The 14,582-nt window shown below is 42.8% G+C and overlaps 1 protein-coding gene across 2 annotated transcripts in view; it reads right to left on the bottom strand.

The window, feature by feature from the left end:
- Positions 1-14,582, bottom strand: part of TBC1D23 (TBC1 domain family member 23) — a 111,184-nt gene that overhangs the window by 71,919 nt on the left and 24,683 nt on the right. For both annotated transcript variants that reach the window (XM_082245039.1, XM_082245038.1), the window contains exons 2-3: positions 9,338-9,449; positions 1,841-1,946 (exon numbers count right to left, since the gene is read on the bottom strand). In XM_082245039.1, coding sequence (XP_082101165.1) covers positions 1,841-1,946; positions 9,338-9,449 — 218 coding nt within the window. The remainder of the gene's footprint in view (positions 1-1,840; positions 1,947-9,337; positions 9,450-14,582) is intronic.

Raw genomic sequence — 14,582 nt, 5'->3', positions numbered from 1 at the left:
GTGTTTTTTTTTTAACGCGTAATGGCGGCGATCTGCGATTTTTTTTGCAGGACTGCGACATTGCGGCGGACAGATCGGACCCTTGACTGACATTTTTTACACTTTTGGGGGTACCAGTGACATTACTGCAGTAATCAGTGCTATATATATGCACTGTTACTGTAAAAATGACACTGGCAGGGAAGGGGTTAATTTTATTGGAGAGGGAGGGGTTAATGTATGCCTGGTGCTTACTGACGTGTGGGGGGGGGGGGGGTGACTGAGTGACACAGGGACAGATCCAGGGTTCAGCTATGCTGAACCCTGAATCTGACCCTGCCTGTCACTTAGGAGATCCGCCCACTTGTGTTTACACAGGCGGGCGGATCTCCACACTAGATCCCCGACGATCGGGGAAGAGCAGAGGCGATCGCCGCTGCTCCTCCCCTGGCCCGACTCCCGCTGTGACTGAAAACAGCGGGAGCGAGCCTCCGGCGGCGCACGCGCGCTGCCGAGAAGGGGGAGTGTCTGACGACGTAGGTCTACGTCGTCAGACCTACAAGAGCCACTTTGCCGCAGTAGTACTACGGTACTCAGCGGTAAAGTGGTTAATAAAGTCATACATTCTAGTAGGGGGAATATCATCACATACTAGCGCATTATGAAATACTTACCTTAGAACGAAGCCCCGAAGTGCCGACCGCTCACCTCTCTCAAGGGTGACATGTTGTGTCGCCCTTCTTCCGGGTTTGCGGCATCCGGCCATCTGATAGGCTGAATCCGCGATGACGTCACTCCCGCGCATGCGCGCGGGAGCCAACGGTCACGGCATGTGGCTCTGAAGGAATGGCACGAGCGGCCGTTCCTTCAGAGTGCTTGCGCCAGTGATGTCACTGGCTGCATGCAAAGTAAATATCTCCTAAACAGTACATGTTTAGGAGATATTTACACTACCTATAGGTAAGCCTTAATATAGGCTTACCTATAGGTACAAGTTGCAGAGGAGGGTTTACTTCCTCTTTAAAAGGAGAAGTTCACATTTCTGAACAGGTTACACCCATATTTAGGGTGTAACACGTTCAGCATCTGCCCCTTTCCGCCCCCTCCTTGTGACAGCGGGTCGAGGATCTTCTCTCTGCACCCACTGTCACAATTCAAAAAAAAGAGACGGCTGTGCGGGGGGGCTCCACCCACACAGCCGTGTCATTCATTCACAGATCCCTGTAAATCAATGAGTTACAAGGAACAGCAAAAAACATTTTTAACTCTAGGCTACCCCACTTCTTTGCCAGGCAGCTGAAACCAGTATCTGTTGCTTCATGTGTTGCTAACTCAACAATAAATTTGTGTCAACAAAATGGAGTAGACTGAGATAAAAGAAAATAAACCATCTAGATTAGAAGGTAAAAGGTCCCCACACATGTATCTTCCCATACAGATTTTTCCCAGTTGTTCCAGTTCTGTGCACAAGAAACAGAAAAAGGAACTATACTTTGAATCACTCACGTGTGTTGCGTGCACAATTTTTGGTCCATTGTGTATTGGGCAGCCCAATCAAACAACCAAGCTGCCCAAATGCAATGCATGTTAACGTTTATGCATTTAACACCACAGCAGACCAGGTATCGTGTGAATGAATGCTTACAAAGTAGAAAAGTAAAATCCACCAGGCAGGGCTGGTATGGGTGGGCAGACTTGAAAACCAGGTTGCAGAGAAAAGTCCTGAAAGGTTAAGAAGCTTGTTGATGAACTCCTTGCATCAATCAAAACTAATAGTGTGTGTGTTTGCAGGTACTGATGCTTGATTTTCATTCTAATAATTTGTTATCTCGATTTGTTTTCTAATAATTTGCAATCTCACCTATAAGTTTTTTGCAAGCTCTGTGAATCAATGGCTGTTCTGGAAGATCAAGAGAATCATCCCAGGATGCTAGACTGTCACCTTTTCCTGCCACGTTAAGTGCAATCTGTCAGAAAAAGATATATATTCAAATACTGACATCTAGTATACAACAATAATCAACAATTAATGTATTTGATGAACATTTTAACAGACAGAAAAAAAACAAAAAAAAAAAAACAAAGTGGACCTAGGCAGATGCATTGATTGTCTGCTCAGGCACAAGCAGCTGCCTTAGGCAGACAACACAATGGCAGAGCTAGAAGAAACTGAGAATCCACCTCAGAGAGGCTAATGCATGGAGTAAGACCAGTCCTGTCACCAGTCTTCCTTCATCACTTTGTATACGGGGCAGAGAGGTGTCATGTCTTACATGAATTAGTTCTCAAGCCCAAAGATAAAAAAAAAGCGACAGAAATATACTGCATAAAGTGCATATGCAGTTGAAGTGAACAGACTTCATATTCTTGTTATAGCAGTTGTACAGGGTGTGTAAAGATGACAGCGCAATCATAAGCCTGGTACACACAGGCCAAAAATCAGCTGCTTCAGCAGGAACTGGCCGACTTGGTCCGTGTGTGCAGGCTGTCTACTCAACAGAAGCAGGTCGGACGACAGACTCCTGTCAAACGGGCATGCAGGAAAACCTGCATTCAATCAGCACTCTGTCAATGTCTCAGCGGGTGAGATTCCTGCATCAACATCAATTGGGTTGATGGAGGGATCTGTCATTTTTTTTTCACTCAATCTGCTGGTTGAAGGAAAAAAATACATATAGTCTCTAACAAAAGTGAGTACACCCCTCCCATTTTTGTAAAAATTTTATTATATCTTTTCATGTGACAACACTGAAGAAATGACAACTTCCTACAGTGTAAAGTAGTGAGTGTACAGATTGTATAACAGTGTAAATTTGCTGTCCCCTCAAAATAACTCAACACAGCCATTAATGTCTAAACGGCTGGCAACAAAAGTGAGTACACACCTAAATACAAATGTTTAAATTGGGCCCAAATTGTCAATATTTTGTGTGGCCATCATCAGTGGCGGCTGGTGCTTGGTAATTCGGGGGGGATCTCAAACCAATGCCGCATCCCCCCACGGTCGGTCAGTCAGTTGGCAGGAGACACATTTTCACTTAGGGGTGTACTCACTTTTGTTACCGGTGGTTTAGATATTAATGGCCGTGTGTTGAGTTATTTTGAGGGGACAGCAAATTTATACTGTTATACAAAACTGTACACTCACTACTTTACATTGTAGCAAAGTCTCATTTCTTCAGCGTTGTCACATGAAAAGATATAAAAATATTTACAAAAAATGTGAGGGGTGTACTCACTTTTGTGAGATACTGTATGTATTTACCCACCTTTAGAGACACCAGAGTGAGATCAAATTCACTTGATAATCAGCACTTAGCCCCTGTTCACATCAGCATGATTTGACAGGTCAAATCGCATGACAAATCACAGCCTATTGCCTGCAATGGCACCGTCCTTATCGGTGCGACACTGCACCTATTTCCAAAAGTAGTTCCTGCACTATTTCTGATGACTTTAAATGCGACTTTAAAAGAAATCTGTGCATGAACCCGCACAGATGTCTTTCAAGTCGCCCCCAAAGTCAGTTGAAATGCAACTTTGAAATCATGCAAGTTCAGATGAATTTTAATGTGAACGACGGCTTAGTAACAGAAATGGTCTGACATGAGCCCTCTGGCACCTTGCAATACATGTTTGATTAAAGGACACTTGCTGAGGGGAGTGGCTGTTACTCAGCTGTACCAGCATAGAGCACTGCAGTGTGAGGGCAGAAATAATTTGTCACTGAGAGAAAATGTTAAAGGAAAAAAAAAAAAAAATAGGCACAAACTCTCACATGTGAAGGTACATGTAAAAGTATACAAAGATAGATGAAAAGTTGCTAGACTTCAACTGGGCTTTAGCCATCTGTCTACCAAGGAATAGTTTATACACATTCTGTTGGTGAAGGGGTTAAAACAAGCTCATGGCTGCTGCTGTTTTGTTCAGTCAGCTCACAGCTTTATGTAAAAGTGATCTGGGAAGCTGTAGAGCCACTTAATCACTTTTACAGGACTCTAAACTGATAAACTGACTGACCAGCAAGACCTTTTAGGGCTGGTTCTCACCAAAACACGGAATAAGACACCCATGTTCCATTCTCTTTTCCAACACTGCGATCAGCATGCACTGCAGGTGCGATTTGCAGCAGGTGTCAACATTACGTTAATGACACCCCAAATGAAGGTTGCAATGTGGGTTCCTTTTTCGCTGCTCCTGGCCTCTCCCTCCTGACAAGTGCCCCCACAGCAAGCAACTTGCAATTGAGGCACCTGAGCCAAGCTGAAGCTCCATGTGTCCATTCAGACACAGAGCTGCCATTCAGCCCTGCCCTCCATCTCCTGACTGGCTAACTGCCTTTTACAGCAGTGGGAGCCAATTGCGCCGCTGCTGTGTCTCAGCCACTCAGGAGGGAAATCGTGGATGGCCAAGGGACTTGTGGACATCACTGGATAGAGATGGGTCTCAGGTAAGTATTAGGGGTGCTGCTACACACAGAAGGCTTTTTTTTATGCATTAGGATAAAAAAAACCTTCTGACTTTAGAAACTCCTTTAAAACTAGGGGGTGGGCAACAACATGGCAAACAGAACTGCCAACAAGCCCGGAAGAAAACATAAGGGCTGAAAATCTGAACACCGAATTCAGTTTAAAGCACCTTGCAAAGGAAGCTCACGTTTGCTGAGGCCTAAACATCTACTTAGTAGAACATTAAAATGTGGAAAACAGAAGACCAGATGATGGCCTTGCAAATCTGTAATACATGTGGTTATGAGTAAGCGACCCCTTGTGTCGTGAAACGCGTCAACCTTTTATTGTCCCATGTCTCACCAGTCTTATTATTTTTGATACCTGTGATGAAGAATAAATTTACTCCTTTTTGATTTGGATTTTCGGAGTGCGGTCACTTTCTTCTATGCCTGAAAATTAGTTGCCTGATCCACCTGTCATTGATGGAGCAGGAAGCAGGTTGTCCTCTACAATGACTTCCAGGTAGAAAAAAAAAAGGGACTCCGTCTTGCAAAAGCAGGCCGTGGCTGCCCAGTAGACTAACATCCCTAACCACAACCAGACAATGTGAGGCAATTTCCTTGTCCTGGGGCAGGATAAAGGGAAGTGAGCACAATGTCCCCTGACACTACTGTAAGAAAGAAAAAAAAAAAAAATTGGGGCTCAAAACCACATTGTCCTTGCGCAGAATAAGAAAGTTATTTACAAGAGCTGCTGACCCAAACACAACTAACACATATGATAGCAACCAAGAAAGAAACCTTAAAAGTAATGTATCTCAATTTATACATCCCTGATAATCAAAGCAAACACATGTAAACAATACAATTGCTCCTAAAAAAGAGTGAAGAAAAAGTGGTTACAAAAGGCGGCCAAATGTAACAAGGTCACAATCAAAATTCCATGTAAACACTCCTTCATAAGACAGGTATGTAGTCCAATGGTGCATCGTCCTAAAAATGCCACCAACATAACAATCTTCACTGTATCCTAAAGTGTTCCCTTCCCCACACATAAGAAACACACTTACCAAAAGTGCATGCCTATCTTGTTATAGAATAGGTAAACCTTAAAAGTGAGGTCTTCCTAGGGAACGTCTCTAATTAGTTCAAAAAAGGACTCTGAAGAGCAGAGAGCACAAGTTTGAGATCCCAAAGCGACATACGAGGTCAAAATTGGTGGAATGATACGAACCACTCCCTGTAGAAAAATTCTGACAAGGGATTGTGACACAAGGGGTTTCTGGAAAAGGTTGGATAAGACAGAAACCTGTCCCTTTAGGGTATTCAGGGACAGAGCTGTCAAGATCAGAGTATTCCATAAAGTCTTGTGTTTTCTCACAAGCAAGTTAAGCCTCACATATGTGATGGTGAACCTTGCAGGATTTGGATTTCCTTGCTTTGAGTAAGGTGGTAATGATCAAAATCAGAGATACCTCTATTCTTTAGGACTTGGATTTCAACAGTTATGCCGGTAAAAACCAGTGACTGAGAAATAGGATAGAACAACCTGCGCTAGATAGAGGAGGAAAGGGTTCTGGCCATTCATAATCACATCAAAATTGGCCCTGAAGAATGTGGTACACAGGCATATTCAGATTTCTGGCATTCAAGGCCTGGCTTCTTCCAAAACAGACCAGACTAACAGGCCCCCTTCGTTCTGTGCATTTTTTTTTATTCCAAAGTTAGCAGATTTGAATGTAAAAATTGAAGAGGGGGCAGAGATAGAAACCTTATGCCCAACCCATTTGAAATGACAGATTGGACCCAGAGGTCTGAGACTTTTCGGATTGAAACTAGCTCCAAGCCAACATTGCAGGGCCTGTCCTAATTCTGGAAAGGCTTGGGCTGGGAAGGCTTTGTAAGCTATGGTTTGTGATGAAAGGAAATGTGAAGGCTTGGTTTAGAAGTTGAGGTTTTGGGAGAATGAAAAAGATCCTTTTCTTTGTGGAGGAGGTAGAAGTCGTAGGAGAAGGAGACTTTGGCTTTTTCTTGTGGCATAGCAGTACCCTTCTCCTAGATCCTTCCCCACCCAGAGACATTCACCATCAAAAGGCATACACAGAAGACATTTCTTACAAGCAGACCGAGCTTTTAGCCACAAAACCGGAATGAGAGCAACTCTGTAAATATATCACATTACATTCTCATGAGCATCAACACAATACAAACAGGGCTGAAGGCACGAGCTGCACTTTTTTTCAAAGGAATCAGGCAGGATTGTATCAAGGCACAGATCTGGGGAAGGGTACAGAAAAATTTCTGCAGCATTGAAGGTCCTAATGAGCACAGTGGCCTCCCTCATCTGTAAATGGAAGAAATTTGGAACCATCAGGACTCTTCCTAGAGCGGGCCGCCTGGCCAAACTGAACCATTGAGGGGGAAGGGCCTTAGTCAGGGAGGTGAACAAGAATACGAGAATCACTCTGACAGAGCTCCAGCCTTTCTCTGTGGAGAGAGGAGAACCTTCCAGAAGAACCACCATCTCTGCAGCACTCCATCAATCAGGCCTGTATAATAGAGTGGCCAGACAGAAGCCACTCCTCAGTAAAAGGCATGACAGCCCGCCTAGAGTTTGCCAAAAGGCACCTGAATGACTTTAAAAACACAAGAAACAAAATTCTCTGGTCTGATTAAACAGGGTTTGAACATTTTGGCCTGAATGGCAAGCGTCATGTCTGGAGGAAACCAGGCACTCCACATCACCTGGCCAATACCATCCCTACAGTGCAGCATGGTGGTGGCAACATCATGCTGTGGGTATGTTTTTCAGCTGCAGGAACTGGGAGACTAGTAGGGATTGAGGGAAAGATGAATGCAGCAATGTACAGAGACATGCTTGATGTAAATCTGCTCCAGAGTGCTCTGGACCTCAGACTGGGGTGAAGGTTCATCTTCCAACAGGACAACGACCTTAAGCACACAATCAAGATAACAAAGGAGTGGCTACGGGACAACTCTGTGAATGTCCTTGAGTGGCCCAGCCAGAGCCCAGACTTGAATCCGATTGAACAACTCTGGAAAGATGTGAAAATGGCTGTGCACCGATGCTCCCCATCCAACCTGATGGAGCTTGAGAGGTCCTGCAAAGAAGAATGGAAGAAACTCCCCAAAGATAGGCGTGCCAAGCTTGTAGCATCATATTAAAAAAGACTTGAGGCTGTAATTGGTGCCAAAGGTGCTTCAACAAAGTATTAAGCAAAGGCTGTGAATAATTATGTACATGGGATTTTGTTTAGTTTTTTTTATTTTTAATGAATTTGCAAAGATTTCAAACAAACTTCTTTCACGTTGTCATTATGGAGTATTGTTTGTAGAATTTAGAGGAAAATGGTGAATTTAATCCATTTTGGAATAAGGCTGTAACATAAAAAAAATGTGAAAAAGTTTAGCGTTTTCCAATTGCACTGTAAAAAACAAACGCAGTTTAATTGCACAATTTCAAAGAGATTTACTTACCTGCTCCTCCTGCATCTAGACGGGTTCCCACAGCAACTGCACCCCCCCCCCCCGCTTCACCGGTCTAGGGTCCTGACATCATCAAGACCAGGGAAGGGTCCATAGCCTGCTCCCTCTGGACATGAAACGCCAACGAACAGTCCAGCACTGGATCGTGGGGGAGCATCACATGCCAGGAGAGCGAAGGATCAGGTAAGTAAAACTGTTTGTCTTCTATCCTAGACAAAACAAGCAATTTACAGTGCAGACACAACCCCACTGCAAGGGATCATTATGATTTGCCCAGAGCTGGCTTAAGTGATCATGGTGCTATAAAAAAAAAAAAATGCAGAATTTAACGTGTGCCAAAGTTAAAAATTTGCTCCAGTAAAGAAGTGGTTAATGATGACTTATCATGCAACATGGATCAATCAAGAATGAAAGAGTGGGCTCACACCAGAGATGTATAGTAACTAAGTAGAACTACTTCACTACTGTACTTAATTACCGAAAGGCGGTATCTGTACTTTCCTAGAGTAGAATTTTTTTCTCCTACTTCCACTTTTACTTCACTACATTTTTTCAATGATTTCAATACTTCTACTCCAATATTTTTTTTTTGTGCTGCGTAGTTACTCGTTACAATTATAAAAATTACCACTGCCAGAACAGTAGATGGCAGGTTTCATGAAGCTCAAAACATGTGTATTATCAGCGCATACGAAAATAAAAGCTACTGTATGTATAAATAAAAGCTGCATTTGAAATAATAAAAAACAATATGATGTTCAAACTTTTGACTTCTTTCTTTAATAACTACATAACACAGTACTTGTACTTTTACTTTCAGTACTTGAGTAGCATTTTTTTTTTCAAAACTACTGGTACTTTTACTTTCAGTACTTAAGTACAAAAAATGTTGAATACTTTAGTACTTCTACTCAAGTCACTTTTTGATCAAGCACTTCCACTTCTACTCAAGTCACTTTTTGATCGAGCACTTGTACTTTTACTCAAGTATGGGTTTTGAGTACTTTATACAACTCTGGCTCACACAGATCTGGTCCCTCCGAAAAACTATAATCACAAAGAACTGAGCAGATGACAAATTAGACAGACCTGGATCTGCATGTAGGCAAGTAGTTCAGCACTTGCACTGCTGCTTTAAAACAGCCTGCACCAAGAGGAAGGGCAGGTAGGGAATTTATATTTAACGTACATGAACATCCACAGAAACAACTGCAATGCCATTACAAAAATAAGTCAGATTTTATGTACAGTGTATTTATGAAAATATGCCAGAAGCTTTTCAATTTTTGAACCATCTAATCAGTGAAAAGAACTTGAATATATTTTACATGGTCTCATTTTCCATGTGGAGGATTACACTTTTCAAGATGGGAAACAATTCTAGCACTATAGTATGCTTACCTTCCATACTTTTGCCCTGAGATCTGAAGGAATAGGTCGTCCTTGAATAATATTTCTTGCAGTCTCCAGGTCACAGCCACCTGCCTCCAGAGCTTCAGCTAGATCGGTTGCCCTATGAATATGGAAAGGCCACACTTAAACACTGCATTTATCACTAGAAAAGATGCAAACATTTCTCAGCTGCATGCACTACATTAGGATAAACAAAAGATTTGTGATGGCTTATACACTGTGGAAGAAAATGTACAGCTTTATGGACCTGTTGGGAGAAGTCAAAAAGTGGACAACTTATTGCCAGAGCCTGTATATTCTGCTGCTACATTGAGGAGAGAAGTGGCAGGATCAGTCCTAGCACAAGAGATCAGTGAACTGGATTTTTCCAATCATCTCTCCCCTCCATAAGAAGTCCGTAGTGAGGAGGAGGTAACAGAAAGGGACCAGTGCCAATGTCTGTAAGGGCTAATTCACCCTGCAGCTCAAAGAAGATGCTCCTACAGGCTTTTGAGTTTTTTTGAGCTCTTATTTTTTCTGCCTGGAAACTTCCCTCCATGTTAGCCAATGTGTCTATGCACACTATGGCTTTTTCAGGAGTTTAGAGTCATATGCTTCTACAGGCAGGAAAAAAACCCCCACCAAACTCGCATTTTTGAGAAGATCCTTCGAGCAGAATAGATGCCCAAGTGCCCGAATGCGCACAAAAAAACATGAAAAGGCTCAAAAACATACAAAAAAAAAAATAGGAAAAATGAGCTGAGGGGAAGGTTTATGAAAGAAAGAAACACTTCTGCTCAAAGAAGCTCAATAAAACGTGCAAAAGAGCCCAAAAAGTACAAGCTTCTTAAAGGGGAAAAAAAGCTCAAATGCCTGTAAAAGCAGTTTTTTTTTTCACCAACGACCATCAGCTCACAATCTTGATACAAAATGCACACATCACATATTTTTGTACATTATAATATAAATATTTCACAGTAATGCTTGTCAAACACTAGACCAGGGATCCTCAAACTACGGCCCTCCACTGTTGCAGAACTACACATCCCATGAGGCATTGTAAAACTCTGACATTCACAGACATGACTAAGGATGATGGGAATTGTAGTTTCTGAACAACTGGAGGGCCATAGTTTGAAGACCCCTGCACTAGACAAAAGATCGTTCAAAAATCTGTCATTTGGTCCGATCGTTCGTTTTTCATCCAGTTAAAGTGAAGTTCCACCCTGAAAAACATTTTTTAGCTAAAAATAAACACCAGGGACAGTCAGGGCTAGTGTATTTCAGCAACGATAGCCTCTGAACTTTCCCCTGTTTCACTTACCTTTTAGAAGAAATACTTACCTTGAAAATGTCTTGTCCAGCGCTGCTATCTCATGTGTGGGCAGCTGAAGCCGGAGTCCCAGAATGCCCTGCACTGGCCCTGCTTGTCACTTCCGGGGCATGCGCGTCATCCATGCCCAGAAGCTGTTTAGCAGGGAATGATGCGCCTGCCCCGGAAGTGACGAGCAGGGCCGGTGCAGATGCATTGACTCCTGGGAGCGATGACGCTCATCTCCCAGGAGTGATGCCAGCAGGAAGAGATGGCACAGGCCGTGGCCGCAGAGGGAGGAAGGTAAGTATATTTTCTTTAAAAACAAGGTAAGTAAATCAAAACAAAAATTTAAACTATCCAATTTATTTTCAGGAAAAAAAAAAGAAAGCAGATGGTGCAAAGTTGTTTTCGAGGCCAGAACTTCGCTTTAATGGGTACAAATAGAAAATCGTTTTTAATTTTTCAGAGCCGAAAAATCAAAGGAACAGTTTTGAAAATCCACCGACTGAACGACAAATTAAAAGGTTAATGTGTTTCTCAGCCGACCTGTTTGCACTAGGCTGGGCATATGTGACAAACTGAACGAAAAACTGATTCATTTATGTCCATTGAACGATTTATCGTTCGAAATTCGGTCATTACATGATGGCACGATCGTCTGCTCTCACAGCCGATATTTCGTTTTTCGAAAATGATTTTGCCCCATATTTCGGCTCGTGTATGGCCAGCTTAACACTGATTTGGGACAAGAATGTCTTTAAAAGAGAAGTATGGGTTTGGCGTTTTCCCCATTTATAATTACCTAGGTGGATGCATCATTGGTCTGATGCTGCATCAGTCCTCTGGCCACTCTGCACTGAGAACCTGGTGATCCAACACCGCTGAACGTTCGGTTCTGACAGCTCCCTGAGCAGAGAGTTGCTGGCTGTCAGTCAGTAGCTCTCTGCCCTGACCCCTCCTCGCTCATTGGAGTGCTGGGCTGTAGAGGGGCAGGGAGCAGCCGGCTCAGGCTCTCAGCGGCCCGCTGAGAGGCTGAGCCGGGTATCGGTCCAGGCACCTGGCGGATCCAGACCCCGTGGTCGTAAGGACACGGTGCCTGGACTGATATCTGTGACGTCAGCAGAGAGCGGACTTCATACCGCTTTCGGCTGAAAACGGTTCACAGGAATGCAGAACGAACTGCTCTCATGTGATCCATAGGAGATGTACAGCCAAACGAGCTTTGGCTGTACATCTCCTTCAAGATTGGGGTCTTCGAAATGTATAGTTTGTTTAAGTTTGGATTACTATTTTCAACAAGATGTTCACTGTGCTAGAGCACCTGATCGTTTTTATTGGCATTATATAGAGCTGGTTTACTTATGTATTTATGTTTTAAAGCACCAGGGGGCGTTTGGTTATCCAGCTGCTGAGGGGTTACTTAAAATTTGCCTAGTGCAGAGATCCTGTTCATATTGCACAATATACAATTCAGTAATGTTTTTCCACCACCAGCTACTTATTTTATTATGCCTCTTGCATACTACAGCTTGAAAAAGCTCAGAACTGCATTTTTTTAATAATCTAAAATGCAGCCCTTTGTTTATAATGTGAATACAGGCACATAAAACAATAAAAATCTGCGTTCACAGTCAGTATTTTGCACTGGTATGTACATAGAAGCATACATTTTAATACATTTTGCCTAGGAATGTATTGCGCACCTAAATGTCCATACATGCATAAATACGCGGGAATATGTGCAACAAATATGCCTGAAATTACGTTTAGAAATACTGATGCTCAAACAACAGTACTGCGTGGCAAGAGGCCTAAAATGACAATTCTGATATCGGAACTGCCTTTCAGATATGAAACAAGGCAACTGACAGTATAGCTCCTTCAGATGGCCAAACACTCACATGCCCTGTGCCGACACCAGGATGCACAAGAGTAGCGCAGTCCCATATACAGTATGTGGCACCCTGGATACACTCGGGGCTGTCTACCCGCACGGATGTCACATTGGGACACAGCAGCTGTGTCTGTGCAACTACGTGTCCCAATTGACATCTATGGGAGTGCTGGTATGAGAATGCACACAACACCTGTGCATGCCTGTAACAGGAAAACATGGCCCTGCACAGGGCATGCAAGTTACTAGCTGTGTAAACGAGGCCATAGGGGTGAACACTATTCTAGGATAGTTAAAACCACATCAGATTTAACGGTATACCAGGAGATCTTTATAAAAAAAAATGCAGCTCAAGAAAATGATGGAATTTACAACTAATGCTATATAGGTTGAGAAGGAAAGTTGTGCTTCTTAATAAAAGAAGCCTAAGTGTCGGTTCACATTTGTGCGATCACAGAGATCACATGCAATTCGGAGCGCACCGCTCCTAAAATTATATGCAATCTCTGTGTGGTGCAAATTCAGCCATACAGTTTGTATGGCTGAATTTGCACCGCAATCGCACCCAACTCGCACAGGACCCTTTTTATGGTCCGCAGCAGAATCGGATCGCATGGTGGTTCACACTAGTGCGATCCGATTCTGTGCGAACTTTCAAATCGCACTGCGATATGCAATCTGATCTGGGGGTGTCAACTTTTAAATTGACACCCCCTACGTATCGCATACGGCAGTGGGAACTGCCAGGGGTGCGGATGTGATGTGGGTACACGCTGTATATTCGCAGCGTTCCCGCATCGCAGAAATGTGAACCGCCACTAAAAGGGTTATCTACAACAATCAGGCTTCTGTCATTTCTTTAATGGAGTTTGTTTAATATCCCAGCTGCCTTATATCCATAAAGGTTTTATAGGAAACCACGACCAGATTAATCTACAAGAAAAAATAAATAATAATAATAACCCACTATGAAACACAGTAAAAACGGGGATCCGGTGTTTTGGTATATTGTATCCATCATTAGCTAATGGCCACCACGGATCCATGTATTTTATATACATGTCTGTTTATTGTCATGTCACCAATTTTGTCCTTTTAAATTTGTAATAAAGTTATATATGTTTTTTATATAGTGGTTTACTTGCTTGCATCATTTCAACCCACATATGCCGATATAGTCCTGCTTTTTCTGTCCTTTCTTGGACTTAGGGGTTTTTTGGATTTCATTATTTTGGGACGATGGCATACCTATCATGGTAATTTTTGTATCAATATAAAAAACAGTACTGTGTATCAACCACTGATTAGGTTGTCACATATGTCTACAAACCAAGTGCTGGTTCACATTTGTGCGATGCGGGAACGCTGTGAATATACAGTGTGTTCCCGCATCGCATCCGCAACCCTGACAGTTCACACTGCCATATGCGATACGCTGGGGGTGTCAATCAAAAGTTAATGACACCCCCAGATCAGATCGCATATCGCAGTGTGATCTGAAAGTTTGCACAGAATTGGATCGCATTAGTGTGAACCACCGTGCGATCCGATTCTGCTGTGGACCAAAAAAAGGGTCCTGTGCGTGTTTGGTGCGATTGCGGTGCGAATTCAGCCATACAAACTGTATGGCTGAATTTGCACCGCACAGAGATCGCATGTGATTTTAGGAGCGGTGTGCTCCGAATTACATGCGATCTCTGTCACCGCAGAAATGTGAACTGGCACCGAAAAGAAAGGATGCTAATGGCTGCACCTCTTGGTACATCACTGTTCTAAGTTTAGTCTTATTAAATTAAAGGTTTACAAATAGATCCAGGTTACATTAACATAGTTTTCTAGGATCTTGTACATTGAGACATTTGTATAAATGTTATACAGTGGATACGGAAAGTATTCAGACCCCCTTAAATTTTTCACTCTTTGTTATATTGCAGCCATTTGCTAAAATCATTTAGGTTCATTCTTCTTCCTCATGAATGTACACATAGCACCCCATACTGACAGAAAAACACAGAATTGTTGACATTGTTGCAGATTTATTAAAA

The sequence above is a fragment of the Pelophylax lessonae genome, assembly GCF_965119305.1.
Source record: "Pelophylax lessonae genome assembly, chromosome: 2".
Classification (NCBI taxonomy): domain Eukaryota; kingdom Metazoa; phylum Chordata; class Amphibia; order Anura; family Ranidae; genus Pelophylax; species Pelophylax lessonae.
This window is presented reverse-complemented; position numbering and strand designations above follow the sequence as displayed.